Raw genomic sequence first — 15,309 nt, 5'->3', positions numbered from 1 at the left:
AAAACATTTTTGCTTTGTTGCTTTATTCCTCGGCACTGGAGCTCCACAAGGATGCGTGCCATCATCTCTACTCTACACCAATGACTGCACCCGCATCAACGCATCTGTCAACCTAATCAAGTTTGGTCGGTCTCATCACCGACGGCGATTGGTCCATGTACCGTGCAGAGATCGACCGGCTGGTGGCCTGGTGCAGTCTCAATAACCTGGAACTCAGGCTAACCCATGGAGATGGTGGTTGACTTCAGAAAACACCCCCACCATCTCTCCCCCCCTCAAGAGATTGATGGCTCAGCTTTTGGCACGGCTGAATCAATCAAATTCCCGAGGACAATCATCTCCCACAACCTCATGTGGGAAGACATCACCGTGGTCACCAAGAAGTTACATGCACAGATGTACTACTTGCGGGATATGAAAAATCTTGAAATCTCCCAGTCAATCCTGCTCCGGTTTTACACATCAATCGTTGAGTCCATTCTCACCTCCTCCATCACAGTCTGGTTTGAGTCTGCATATCTGCCCGCTGCAATGGCAAACTGCAACGCATTATCCAGTCTGCAGAGGGTCGTCGGCTGCCACCTGCCCTCCATCAAAGTACTGCGCAACTCTAGAGCAAAAAGCATGATGGAAAGGTCATAGCTGAACCTACCACCCTGGTCACACCCTCTTTGAAAAATGTACCTCTGGCAAGCGGTCCATGTCACTCATGACAAAAACCTCCTGCACGGAGCACGTGATGCCGCGGAGCTGAGCAGACGTTGACAAACCGAGCTCTTCAAAGTTATTCTATTTTTACCTAAATAACAACGTTGAAACAATATTCTAACATCGGCTGACAAATTGTCAAGTACTTACCTTCCCAAAGAGCCAAACCTCCGACCGAGAGGCAAGGACGACCAAAACGTTGTTGATTCCCAAGATAACGATAAAGCTAGCAAGATTAGCCCTCATAACTCAGACGACAGTTCGACTGTTGCTCTCAGCAGCCTCTTGCGAGCCTGCCGACATGCTGGCTACTCTCCTCCGGGAAATTCAGGATGGTAACAGAGGTCTTTATGAAAATTGATAAGAAATCGGCTGAACTCCATTCTTCCATTGACATCAATTTACTAGACATCTGGAGACAGTTGCACCCACAGGATAGGGACTACTCTTTTTATTCACACCCACACATATATATAACTTTTTACTTGACACAACTGTTTCATAGAGTGTTAGATATCGAGTATCTCCCCAGATTGCTTAGTGACCATTCTCCTCTGGTATTATCAATCTCCATTCCTACCAAGGTAAATGGAGCATATAGATGGAGACTAAATTCTACACTCCTAAAGCAACCTGAATTTTGTGCATTCATCAAAGAGCAGATCAATATTTTTACTTTGACAAACAAATCCTCTGCTCCTGACAGCTTCATTCTTTGGGACACACTGAAGGCCTACCTGAGGGGACAGATTATTTCCTATACTGAAGGGCTAAAGAGAAAACACGGTGCGGAACTGAGTGCCCTTGAATCTGAAATCTCCGAGCTAGAGAAAACCTACCAAAGAGGCCCGACTAAAGATCTATACAGGCTTTTGGTAAATAAAAAACTTAAATATAACATTCTGAACACATATCAAGCTGAGAGGGCCATCACTAAATCAAAACAGCGTTATTACGTGCTTGGAGAGAAAGCTCACAAAGTATTGGCATGGCAACTGAAAGCAGAGGAAAGTAAGAGGACAATTAATGCCATAGAAACTCTTACTAATGAGATATCTTTCGACCCTACTGAAATGAATAATACTTTTAAAGAAATACTATGAAGATCTCTACACTTCCCAATCAAGCGACGATCTATCAGAGATCGACTCCTTTCTCTCCTCTCTCAACCTCCCATGCCTGTCAGGGGAAGACAGCGAGCTCCTGAGTGAACATTTCTCAGTTCCTGAATTGTTGGAGGCCATTAAATCCTTACCTTCTAATAAATCTCCTGGGGAGGATGGCTTCCCTCCAGAGTTCTATAAAGAATTTAGGGAGCTGTTGGTCCATTACCTTATGGAGGTACTTAAAAAAGCCAGAGAAGACAACTGCTTTCCAGAGTCCTTCTCTCAAGCAGTAATTACTGTAATCCACAAGAAAGGGAAAAACCTGCTAAAGTGCACCTCCAATAGACCAATCTCTCTCCTTAACACAGATTGTAAACTGGTCACCAAGATGCTATCTAAGAGACTGGAGTCATGTCTTCCCCTGTTGGTCAACCCAGATCAGACTGGCTTCATAATTAATAGATTGTCCTCCAATAATCTCAGAAGGTTCTTTGATATAATTCACCTTGCTAACTAAACAAAATACCCAGTATCGCAGTCTCCCTCGACGCTGAAAAGGCCTTTGATAGGGTTGAATGGCCATACCTCTTTCGCGTCTTGGAAAAGTTCGGTTTAGGTACCATGTTTGTAAATTTGATAAAATCACTCTACAAATCTCCTAAAGCTAGGATTGCTACCAATGGGATTACTTCCTCCTCTTTATAGGGGGAACAGACAAGGTTGCCCAATTAGTCCCCACCTCTTTGCCCTCGCCATCGAACCGTTGGCTGAGGCTATTAGAACGTGCCCTGACATACATGGCTTTGAGGTGGGCCCCCATACCCATAAATGATCACTCTTTGCGGACAATCTTATCGTATTTCTAACAAACCCAGAACACTCCCTCTCTCACTTGCAGATCCTACTACAGTGTTATAGTTCTTTCTCTGGATATAAGGTCAATTTTTATAAAAGCGAAGTCTTACCGTTGTCTGTCTTTGACCATACCATCAAGCACAAGTTTCCTTTTAGATGGTCGCCTATGGGCTTCACATATTTGGGCATAATGGTGGATGGTAATCTGAACAACCTCTATAAACTCAATCTGGCCAGTTTGTTGCAAAAGGTGGAGGTTGACCTTTGTAAATGGATGGACTTACCTCTCACTCTACTGGGTAGAATCAATGAAATTAAAATGAATGTCCTGCCCAGATTTCTATATCTGCTTCAATCTCTCCCTTTTTTTTCCTCTCTCGAAAAGCTGACCAGACGGTTTATCTGGCACGGCAAAACCCCTAGGGTTGGCCTGGATAAACTGACCCTTGATTACAGCCAAGGGGGCTTAAACCTGCCCAATTTTAGAATGTACTGCACAGTCTAGGTTTCTGGCTCAGAGGTTTGACAATGGTCCCTCTCCCTCATGGTTGAACATTGAAAAGCTTGAGGTAAATGATGACATTGGGGCAGAATTGTTTTACAAATGGGACAGAAAATCTATAAAAACCATCACAGACAACCCTTTACATTCTGTCCTGGCATGGTGCAAACTGCATGAGCTGGTCGGACGAGAGGGATTCCTTTCCCCTAAAACCCCTTTATGGAACAATAGATTGATCCCTATGTTTTTCCAGAATAGTAACTTTAGACCATGGTCTGATAAGGGGATCACTCTTCTGGAACATTGTTACGAGGAGGGAGTTCTTATGTCTTTTGATCAGCCTAAACAGAAATGCCACTTGCCTAACCGGGACTTCTTTAGCTACCTACAACTACGAAACTTTATTAGGGTGACTCTCAAGGGACAATGGAACCTAAGATGTCACCTATTGAACAACTCTGCCACGCAGACCAACCAGTGTTCAAGACCATTTCTCGTGTATATGATGCTCTTATGTCAGGACTAACACTGCCTGGGCTAGATAAACCCCGACTTAGATGGGAAAAAGATCTGGGTATTGATCTTGATGAGGATCTATGGAGTGACCTATGCAGGGATGGTGTTACATCCACATTGAACTCCAGATACAGACTGATCCAGTTTAATTTCCTCCATCAGCTCTATATCACCCCATGTAGACTGCACAAGTTCAACCCAGATATCTCCTCCCTAAGTTTTAGATGTGGCTCAGATGAAGGAACATTCCTCCATTCCACTTGGCAGTGTTCAAAACTACACGGTTTCTGGCAGGGGGTATGCGATACCATATCCCCAATTCACGGGGTTGCATTCCCTTTAGACCCAGAGGTCTGTCTACTGGGTAACTTTACTAACACCAATCTTAGGCAAAGCCATACTATACAGCTAACAGAAATATTGCTAGCGATTGCCAAGAAATGTATTGCCTTGAAATGGAAATTGGATTCCTCCCTACCAGTTGCAATGTGGCTATCGGAAGTTAATAGTTGTATCCCTTTGGAGAAAATCACTTACTGCTTGAGGAATAAGTTAGACATTTTACAGAATTTGGCAACCTTTTGACTATATGGAGAATCTCCCCTCCATCTCATTGATTGAATCTATATATAATCCTCACATAATGTTTCACACGTAATGTACCATATGTAGCCTACGGCAGGTGATCCAATGTCTCGTTATTATTTTTTTCTTACTGTATGTTTGTATATATAATTTATTTATTTTTTGGTTACGCTCGTCTGTTACTGTCACTTTGTCCTATCGTTGTCTAATATCTTTTCACGTTTGTTTTGAATGTTCTTAATTGGAAAATGCAAAAAAATAAAAAATAAAATAACTCCTGCACCTCAGGCACACATCTTCCGTCTAAGCTGCACGCAACTCCCCTCAGACAGCTGCACAGAAGTAATATCAGCCTGCGCAGAGAAGACTGAGATTGAACTTCACTCAACTTTCTAGAGTTTTTCCCTTCAGTTAACACTATCAACATTTCGCTCTACTGTGGGAATTGTGCTCGAATCAACGCAATATTAGCCACTTTCAATGTAACATACAGAAACAAAAAACAACTATGGAAAACTTAGTATGCAAATCTAACTGCGCAAGAGATTTTCTAGTAGCAAGAGTGCATTGGAGTATGATTCTATTGCATTGACAGGCACGACTCAAGCCCGTAATCTACACAGATCGGTACACCTTAAACAAATCAGAGCTGCAGTAGACCTATATGAAAATAGCCATTCATGGATTATTAGAGTGAACATTGCTGTGGCGTTCATGAAGAAAATATATACAGTGCCTTGCGAAAGTATTTGGCCCCCTTGAACTTTGCGACCTTTTGCCATATTTCAGGCTTCAAACAAAGATATAAAACTGTATTATTTTGTGAAGAATCAACAACAAGTGGGACACAATCATGAAGTGGAACGACATTTATTGGATATTTAAGACTTTTTTATCCAATAAATGTCGGTCCACTTCATGATTGTAGTTTTATATCTTTGTTTGAAGCCTGAAATGTGGCAAAAGGTTGCAAAGCTCACGGGGGCCGAATACTTGGGCGTGCAAAATTATTCAGCCCCCTTAAGTTAATACTTTGTAGTGCCACCTTTTGCTGCGATTACAGCTGTAAGTCGCTTGGGGTATGTCTCTATCAGTTTTGCACATCGAGAGACTGACATTTTTTCCCATTCCTCCTTGCAAAACAGCTCGAGCTCAGTGAGGTTGGATGGAGAGCATTTGTGAACAGCAGTTTTCAGTTCTTTCCACAGATTCTCGACTGGATTCAGGTCTGGACTTTGACTTGGCCATTCTAACACCTGGATATGTTTATTTTTGAACCATTCCATTGTAGATTTTGCTTTACGTTTTGGATCTTGTTGGAAGACAAATCTCCATCCCAGTCTCAGGTCTTTTGCAGACTCCATCAGGTTTTCTTCCAGAATGGTCCTGTATTTGGCTCCATCCATCTTCCCATCAATTTTAACCATCTTCCCTGTCCCTGCTGAAGAAAAGCAGGCCCAAACCATGATGCTGCCACCGCGTTTGACAGTGGGGATGGTATGGTCAGGGTGATGAGCTGTGTTGCTTTTACGCCAAACATAACATTTTACATTGTTGCCAAAAAGTTCAATTTTGGTTTCATCTGACCAGAGCACCTTCTTCCACATGTTTGGTGTGTCTCCCAGGTGGTCTGTGGCAAACTTTAAACAACACTTTTTATGGATATCTTTAAGAAATGGCTTTCTTCTTGCCACTCTTCCATAAAGGCCAGATTTGTGCAATATACGACTGATTGTTGTCCTATGGACAGAGTCTCCCACCTCTGCTGTAGATCTCTGCAGTTCATCCAGAGTGATCATGGGCCTCTTGGCTGCATCTCTGATCAGTCTTCTCCTTGTATGAGCTGAAAGTTTAGAGGGACGGCCAGTTCTTGGTAGATTTGCAGTGGTCTGATACTCCTTCCATTGCAATATTATCGCTTGCACAGTGCTCCTTGGGATGTTTAAAGCTTGGGAAATCTGTTTGTATCCAAATCCGGCTTTAAACTTCTTCACAACAGTATCTCGGACCTGCCTGGTGTGTTCCTTGTTCTTCATGATGGTCTCTGCGCTTTTAACGGACCGCTGAGACTATCACAGTGCAGGTGCATTTATACGGAGACTTGATTACACACAGGTGGATTGTATTTATCATCATTAGTCATTTAGGTCAACATTGGATCATTCAGAGATCCTCACTGAACTTCTGGAGAGAGTTTGCTGCACTGAAAGTAAAGGGGCTGAATAATTTTGCACGCCCAATTTTTCAGTTTTTGATTTGTTAAAAAGGTTTGAAATATCCAATAAATGTCGTTCCACTTCATGATTGTGTCCCACTTGTTGTTGATTCTTCACAAAAAAATACAGTTTTATATCTTTATGTTTGAAGCCTGAAATGTGGCAAAAGGTCGCAAAGGTCAAGGGGGCCGAATACTTTCGCAAGGCACTGTAGCTCTATGCTCACTCTACCTAGTTGTATATAATGTATGTTTAAATTTGCTTAAACTTCACTGTTTGTATTCGGTCTCTAAATGTTGTCTATCACTAGCAGCACCATATCACCAAGTAAAATTCTGAGTATGTGTAAATGTACTTGGCAAATAAAGTTGATTCTGAGGTGTCAGGATGATAGAAGCTCCTCTTCTGGCACAGCAAGCGTCTCTCCACCCACTATGGCTCCAGCAAAGGCCCCAGCAAAATGACCCCCCCCCCCAACCAAACAACACAGACTCACAGGAGTATCAGCACTCCTCCACACAATGGAATGATTCTCTACCTCTGAAAAACCAACGAGGAACAGGAACGAACACACACACACACACACACCCATCCCTTGGACCCAGGGATCATGAGACTGCCATTTAGGCTGGCCTGTAATGGATACAGGCCAGCCTTCACTGATAGTCTGAGGGAGCGTTTTTGGCTTTTCTACCTCGCTCTTTCCCCCTCTCTATCCCTACCTCCCTCTAGCACCATTTGGCTCTCACATGGCCAGCAGCACAATGGCTCACTGTGGACTGCTGTAATAAGGGGCAGGGGAGCAGTCTGTACTGTCATCCTGGCTCCCACTCACTGCTAGACTGGGAGTCTCTTCTGAAGAACCCCCTTTGGCATTGCCTTTAAGGATTGGTGGGGGAGTCACTGTATACAAAAGGATACACACAAATCAAACAATACTGGGTTGATTCTGCTTGGAGACATCGATTTTTTTTTTTGCTATGGGATGCGTCCCAAATGACGCACCCTATTTCCTATATATAGTTTACTACATAGAAAATAGGCTGCCATTTGGGATGCAGTTGTGCTGTTCTGCTCTGTACTTCCCAGGCATCTGCTGCTAGGACAGCCAGCACACAGGGAAATCTACATTTGACTAAATGGAATTCGGAATTCAACAAACAAATGGCAGGAGGCCAGGCGCTTTGACTACAGGAGAATACAAGGTTAAACCAACTTCATCAGTGAGTGCTAAACTTCACCCACTAGAACAAAGTAAGTAATGAAATGTTGGCATGCTGTTCAGAGTGGCTTCACTGGCAACCGTTGCTTCATACCAGGTCATAGGTACACTCAACTTATTACTTACTCCACACAAAGTGCTGCTAAGGTGTGCCGTTATGGGGGTATACACTACTCTCTAATTCTCGCCTACCGCAGTATAGCTGGGATCTAAGTCAATGCTGTATTCTGCTCAATACTGGCAGAGATCAGCTACTGCGGGAAGGAAAATGACAAATGCACTAGGGCGACTATTTAATAATCAGGAAATGGAGAAACTGGTCAGGTCTGCGTGCCAATGGAAGAACAAACAATAGAAAAATATTGTAACTGCCGTCTCAAACTATCCATGACAGTAAACAACGTTCAAAAGTTCAGAGTGAGTTGTCAACTGATTTGGTAATCCAGTAATAGGCATAACCTTTTCAAACCATTAAGCCATCACAATTAATAGGGTTGGACGATATACAGATTTTTATATCGTCCTTCTGTCATCCATGATTTACGGTATTACCAGCTTATTACACAAAGGGGCACCAAAACCCCCGGACAAATATGCCCATTAGGCATCTATTACTAGAACGCTAACAAATTTAGCACATTTCCATGGAGGCTGCTAGCTAAATATGCTAGCGAGCACAAATTAAAATAAACAAAATGCATAGACAGGCAATCAAGCTAAAAGTTAAACTTAGTGTGTTCAGAAAGTATTCACACCCCTTGACTTTTTGCTAATTTTGTTGTCTTATGGTCTGAAATTATAATTGCTGAAAAAAATGTAACTGGCTTACATACATACATACACACACACACAATACCCCATAATATCAAAGTGGAATTAACTAATACAAATTTCAACAATGAAAATGTCTTGAGTCAATAAGTATTCAACCCCTTTGTTATGGCAAAGCTAAATAAGTTCCGGAGTAAAAACTTGCTTAACAAGTCACACAATAAGTTCACTGGTCACGATGGCAACATCCACCCGTAGCACGCGCTCCAGCAGGTGTATCTCACTGATCATCCCTAAAGCCAACACCTCATTTGGCCGCCTTTCGTTCCAGTTCTCTGCTGCTTGTGACTGGAACGAATTGCAAAATCCAAAAAGAACAAAATAAATAAGTAAAAATACTAATAAATATTAAACAATATATATATATATATATATATATATAAATATATATATATATATATAAAAATATATATATATATATATAAATTATTATTTATTTTTTTAAATCGCTGAAGTTGGAGACTTATCTCCCTCACCAACTTCAAACATCTGCTATCTGAGCAGCTAACCAATCACTGCAGCTGTACATAGTCTTATCGGTAAATAGCCCACCCAATTTTACCTACCTCATCCCCATATTGTTTTTATTTATTTACTTTTCGGCTCTTTTGCACATCAATATCTCTACCTGTACATGACCATCTGATCATTTATCACTCCAGTGTTAATCTGCAAAATTGTCATTTTCCAACCTCCTCATGCCTTTTGCACACAATGTATATAGACTCTTTTTTCTACTGTGTTATTGACTTGTTTATTGTTTACTCCATGTGTAACTGTGTTGTCTGTTCACACTGCTATGCTTTATCTTGGCCAGGTCGCAGTTGCAAATGAGAACCTGTTCTCAACTAGCCTACCTGGTTAAATAAAGGTTAAATAAAAAATAAAATAAAAAAAGTTGCATGGACTCACTCTGTGCAATAGCATTTAGCATGATTTTTGAATAACTACCTCATCTCTGTACCCCACAAATACAGATATTTTTAAAGCCCCTCAATCGAGCAGTGAATATCAAACCCAGATTCAACCACAAAGACCAGGGAGGTTTTCCAATGCATCACAAAACAAGCATATATAAAACACATAAGAAATACCATGCTGCGTTTTGTAAACGCAGACCTAAAATGCTTCTTATTGTAATTTCTTCTCAGCATCAGAAAAATGTTCAGTTGCACTTCTCCACTCGGGTGAGAATTCATAAACGGTTATTCAATCAGCAGACAACACTGAGTGATGTGTAGCTACAGTGGCAAGAAAAAAGTATGTGAACCTTTGGAATTATCTGGATTTCTGCATGAAATTGGTCATAAAATTAGATCTGATCTTCATCTAAGTCACAACAGACACAGTGTGCTTAAACTTATAACACACAAATTGTATTTTTCTTGTCTATATTGTATACATCATTTAAAAATTCACAGTGTAGGTTGGAAAAAGTATGTGAACCCCTAGGCTAATGACTTCTCCAAAAGCTAATAGGAGTCAGCTAACTTGGAGTCCAATCAATGAGACGAGTCTGGAGATGTTGGTTAGAGCTGCCCTGCCTTATTAAAACAAAAACACAAAATTTGAGTTTGCTATTCAGAAGAAGCATTGCCTGATGTGAACCATGCCTCAAACAAAAGAGATCTCAGAAGAACCAAGATTAAGAATTGTTGACTTGCAAAAACCTGGAAAGTATCTCTAAAAGCCTTGATGTTCATCAGTCCACATTAAGACAAATTGTTTATAAATGGAGAAAGTTCAGCACTCTTGCTACTCTCCCTAGGAGTAGCCATCCTGCAAAGGACTGCAAGAGCACAGCACAGCTCAATGAGCCGAAGAAGAATCCTGGAGTGTCAGCATGTTCCAGGGATTTCTGTAAGTCTTTAGCTAACATCTCCATTTACGAGTCTACGATACGTAAAACACTAAACAAGAATGGTGTTCATGGGAGGACAACACGGAAGAAGCCACTGCTGCAAAATAAAACATTGCTGCACGTCTGAAGTTCGTCAGATGTTCCAAAACGCTGCTGGCAAAATATTCTGTGGACAGATTAAACTAAAGTTGAGCTGTTTGGAAGAAACACACAACACTGTGTGTGGAGAAAAAAAAGTCACAAAACCTCATCCCAACTGTAAAGTATGGTGAAGGGAGCATCATGGTTTGTAGCTGCTTTGCTGGACAGCTTGCTATCATTGACGGAAAAATGTATTTCCAAGTTCAAGACATTTTGCAGAAGAATGTAAGGCAATCTGTCCGCCAATTGAAGCTCAACAGAAGTTGGGTGATGCAACAGGACAACGACCCAAAACACAGAAGTAAATCAACAACAGAATGTCTTCAACAGAATAAAATATGCCTTCTGGAGTGGCCCAGTCAGAATCTTGACCTCGACCTATGCTGTGGCTTGACCCCAAGAGGGTGACTCACACCAGACATCCTAAGAATATTGCTGAACTGAAACGGTTTTGTACAGAGGAATGGTCCAAAATTCCTCCTGGCCGTTGTGCAGGTCTGAGCCGCAACTACAGAAACCATTTGGTTGAGGTTATTGCTGCCAAAGGAGGGTCAACCAGTTATTAAATCTAAGGGTTCACATACTTTTCCCACCCTGCACTGTGAATGTTTACACGGTGTGTTCAATAAAGACATGAAAATGTATAATTTTATGTGCGTTATTAGCTTAAGCAGACTGTTCATCTATTGTTGTGACTTAGATGAAGATCAGCTGATATTGTATGACCAATTCATGCAGAAGTTCAGGTAACAAGGGTTCACACTGTACTTTTCTCCGGTACTTAAATGCGAGATTAACTTTAAGTAAAACATTAGGAACTGTAGCAGGCTACATTCTTCCTATGATAAACATTAAAAATATGATGGCCATGCATCATTTTTACAAAAAAATACCTTGCTTTTTCATTGTAAGGGACAGATCACAATTTACTGTGGGGTGGTCCAAAATAGGGGAGGGTTGCCAAACTTTTTTTTGTTGCTTTGGGGAGGATGTTTTTTTTGGGGGGGCAAAGGGAGGTTAGTTTTTCCCCTGGTTTACATTTGCTCTCTTGCAGGTTTTACAATATAATTTATTCCATCCTAGCCAAATGTCCTTATCTGCTTGCATGCACCTCCCCTATAGTAGGGGAATTTGGCACTTCCCTTATGGAGTTGCGCAACCCCCCTCCCCCTCCCTTGTCTTTGCCATGGAAAGAGCAGGTGTTCTTACGGTTTTGTACACTCAGGGTATAATGAAATGTACTCTAATTCTGCAGACAAGTGAACATGCGTTACCTAGTTTGGACTTGTGGACCTGGTAGGCCTCAAAGTTCTCCTGTAGTGAGCCGTAGCATTTGGTGAGCTGGGTCTTCTGGTGTTCCAGGCTGGGCTGCAGTTGAAGATTCTGCTCTGCCAGGCTCCGGTTACTGGCCAGGATCATCTCCTTGATCTGCTGCACATCCTGCATCTACAATACACATTAAGGTCCCACACACAGTGAAACTGACAGTGTTTAAGCAACATGAAATCTTATAGAAATCTGCTCAGATACAGTACACCCCCAGATACAGTACACCCCCAGGAAGAATATGACTGCTTTCTGACAAGCGAGCACTTAGACACCTTCATGTTCACGTTTTCATACATTCACAGAATGTTTGGTAATGACGTAGAGTAAGTTAAATGTCACAGCAATATTGTGGGAAAGCGGCCATGCGTTCGGACAATCAATAGACACTGCAGTAAATAAAACCTAATAAAAACTGTTAGTCTTGTCCAGGACCGGACCCTACGCAGACCGGTGTGCCATATCCAATCAGAGCTACAGTAGGCATATATGCAAATAAGCTAGTTGCCACACGGGCCTGCCATCATTCACTTTGAACTGGACTGTGTGTTTACAGGCAGTGACAACTGAATGGGAATTGCCTGCCTGCCCATTTGTCCGATGCCAAATACATTTGATTGACAACTAAGTCATATGCATGCTAACTGTGGATAATAGTCATTCAAGTTCAACATAGCTAGCTAGCAAAGTGATACCCATTTCTTGCGAGTTTACCAAATTACACCTGCATCTCTAGCTGTAGCCACCAAAAAACAATGAACAAACAAAGCTGACAAACTCCCATTAGTTAGCGAGCTAGGTAGCTAAAGTAGGCTTCGTGTTTGTCATGTCTTATTATGTCTGTTCCTGTCCTTTCTCTTCACTCTGTCTCTCTCTGCTGGTCTTATTAGGTTACCTTCTCTTTCTCTCCTTCTCCAGCTGTTCCTCATCTCCCCTAACTAGCTCGTTCACCCTTTCCCCACCTGTTCCCTTTTTTCCCTCTGATTAGGTCTCTATTTCTCTCTCTGTTCCTGCTACTTTCGGTGTCAGATTCTCGTTTGTGTTTCTCATGCCAGAAGCAAGCTATCGTCTCGTTTGCTTCCTCCTAGTCCTATCCTGTCGGAGTCTGCCTGGCAGGTGCATCCTGTACTCTACTAACTATCTTTTGTTTGCACCGTGTCCAGTTCATCATATGCTACGTGTGATCAGCTACCACCGTTCCTCTGTGACCCGCACCGACCCAGAGCGACCTGCAGCCTGTCGCCGCTACCCAGCTATTCATCAGAGGGACTTTATGTTTCATTTGTCACCCTCTCTGCGGGTATTCTATTGTGCCATTGACAACGTCGGAAGAGGATCTATGCCATTCCTGTTTTTTCATTAAAAGAACTCTGTTTCTGTTAAACCGCTTTTGGGTCTTCACTCAAGTACATAACAGTGTTTTAATCAAGCTTGCTAAATAAAGACCTAAATGAATAGATACGCTAACCTATTGGCCATGATATGATTGACTTGTGGTCACGGTCCTTGCTGTTTGATTGTATTGACATTCCCAGCCTTGGTTACATTTGTCAGTTTTTGTCCAAACTATTCAGTCATTGAAACAAACCACTCATCTTGAATGGGTGGAGGCAGCAAACAATGCACCAGGTCAGCTGTGAATTACAACCTGATAGCAATATTTTTTGGACTTCCAAATAATGTATTAGTGAATTATATGCATTGAACTGTATCCATCTATTCTGCCAAAAATGTCTTACATTACATCATGGAATTTTGAGTCAAATAGAACCTATTTTTAAAACCTTGTATAAAGTTGGTTTTGTAGCATAAACTGGGAACTTGATATTTGGGAATTTGATATGACTGATTGCCTGTGTTTCATATCTGCAAAGTAGTTCAAACGCTGTCAATTCAATTTTAAGACATACAGAGATACATTCTATGTATGACACATAAAGACACATGGTAAGACATGCAGATACACAAACACAATGGAAGGCAACACCAGGATGGGTAGGGATCAGATCTTGTGCCTGTCCTGTCAACACTCAAAACCCGCTGTGTGACTTCTCAAAACAAGCCCACGGAATGTGGATTATGTAAAAATATATATATATTTTTTTTTACTCAAATTAGTCACATGAAGAAAATATGAATATGGAGTTTAATTTGAGCCAAGAATCTAAACAGTGGCTGATGACTAACTAACTATTCAAGAGCTTTTCCCACATGACTCAAATTCACAGTCGCATCAAGCTACATTTACTCCAAGGACAGAAATAGCAAGTGGCTTGGGCGTGAATAGAATCATGTGACCCAGCTCTGAAAATACATAAACTAACCTACCATGTAGAACACTACTTCCAAGACAGATTATCTTGTAACAGAAAGACAGAAACCAGACAGCCGTGTGGGCTTTGGCCGCTGGGCTGTGGGTTAAGAGGGTGACAGAGAGAAAACAACATTTCAGACAAGGCCAGAGGCTAAATACACTTATTACCACTGTGCTTTACTGCTTCCGCCACTGCACTGCCATGTCCTGAGCTGACCAACCAAAGCCATACAACTAACTTCCAAAGAACAGAACCACGTCTCAAATAGCCACTCCAATGCCATGCACCGAAAAAAAGTAGGCCCTTAAATAGCATCCATAACTGCAGGCTTATTCTGTCCAACCAAACACATTTTGCGGGGGAAGGAAATGCGTTCAGAAAAACTCCACTTTCTCTGTTCACAGTGACAGTACCCGAGGGAAAAATACTAGAGGGAACACCAAAATCGTCACAAACAAACAATACATTCCTTTTTTCTTCACATTTAAGACACCCCTCCAACTAACATAATAAAGTTATTATGAAATAAGAAGGCATGGCAAGGGAGGACTTAATCCTAGATCAGCACTCCTGATTTATGAATACAGGACCACAGCTCAGAGGGCCAGAGGCAGCATCAGCAGCCAGCATCACACCCAAACAGAGGGTTTTCATTCAGTGCCTCCTCTGGAGCTTAGTCCAAGTGATGATTCTATTCTAGAGCTCAGCCAAACAGGGAGCAAGATATAGAGGGCTACATCTCTCAATGTCATGCCTGGTATAGGTCTAGCTACATATCTGCAAATCACAGTTTCCCAACCAAATGACACTGGCTCATACCTGTGGTTGTTATTTTCCTTCCTTCCATTTCTCTTTTGAACCACAATCACTTCAAAGTGACAATACAGTGCTCTACAGCACTCTATTGAGAGGGAGGATTTGCCTACTGAGACTGACTGATCATGGAAGGAATTCACAGAGGGGCTGAATGACTGTACAAAGTCAGCTTAATCTCAAATTTACTTCACATGTGAAATGTCAAAACACAAAGTCAATCAGCGGACACATCATGTGGTGATGGAGAACTAGGCCAACCGCCACCCAGTGTTGAGATACTACCGGTTACATTTGCTGAAAAGGAACTTT

The 15,309-nt window shown here is 41.8% G+C and overlaps 1 protein-coding gene across 1 annotated transcript in view; it reads right to left on the bottom strand.

Annotated features, from left to right (window-relative positions):
• LOC135543892 (vacuolar protein sorting-associated protein 37B-like) overlaps positions 1-15,309 on the bottom strand; it is a 35,126-nt gene that overhangs the window by 14,936 nt on the left and 4,881 nt on the right. The window contains exon 2 of the mRNA XM_064971208.1: positions 11,818-11,989. Within this exon, the coding sequence (XP_064827280.1) occupies positions 11,818-11,989 (172 nt within the window). The remainder of the gene's footprint in view (positions 1-11,817; positions 11,990-15,309) is intronic.

The sequence above is a fragment of the Oncorhynchus masou genome, chromosome 1 (assembly GCF_036934945.1).
Source record: "Oncorhynchus masou masou isolate Uvic2021 chromosome 1, UVic_Omas_1.1, whole genome shotgun sequence".
NCBI lineage: Eukaryota > Metazoa > Chordata > Actinopteri > Salmoniformes > Salmonidae > Oncorhynchus > Oncorhynchus masou.
The sequence above is the reverse complement of the archived record's forward strand: the minus strand, read 5'-3'. Positions and strand labels throughout refer to the sequence as shown.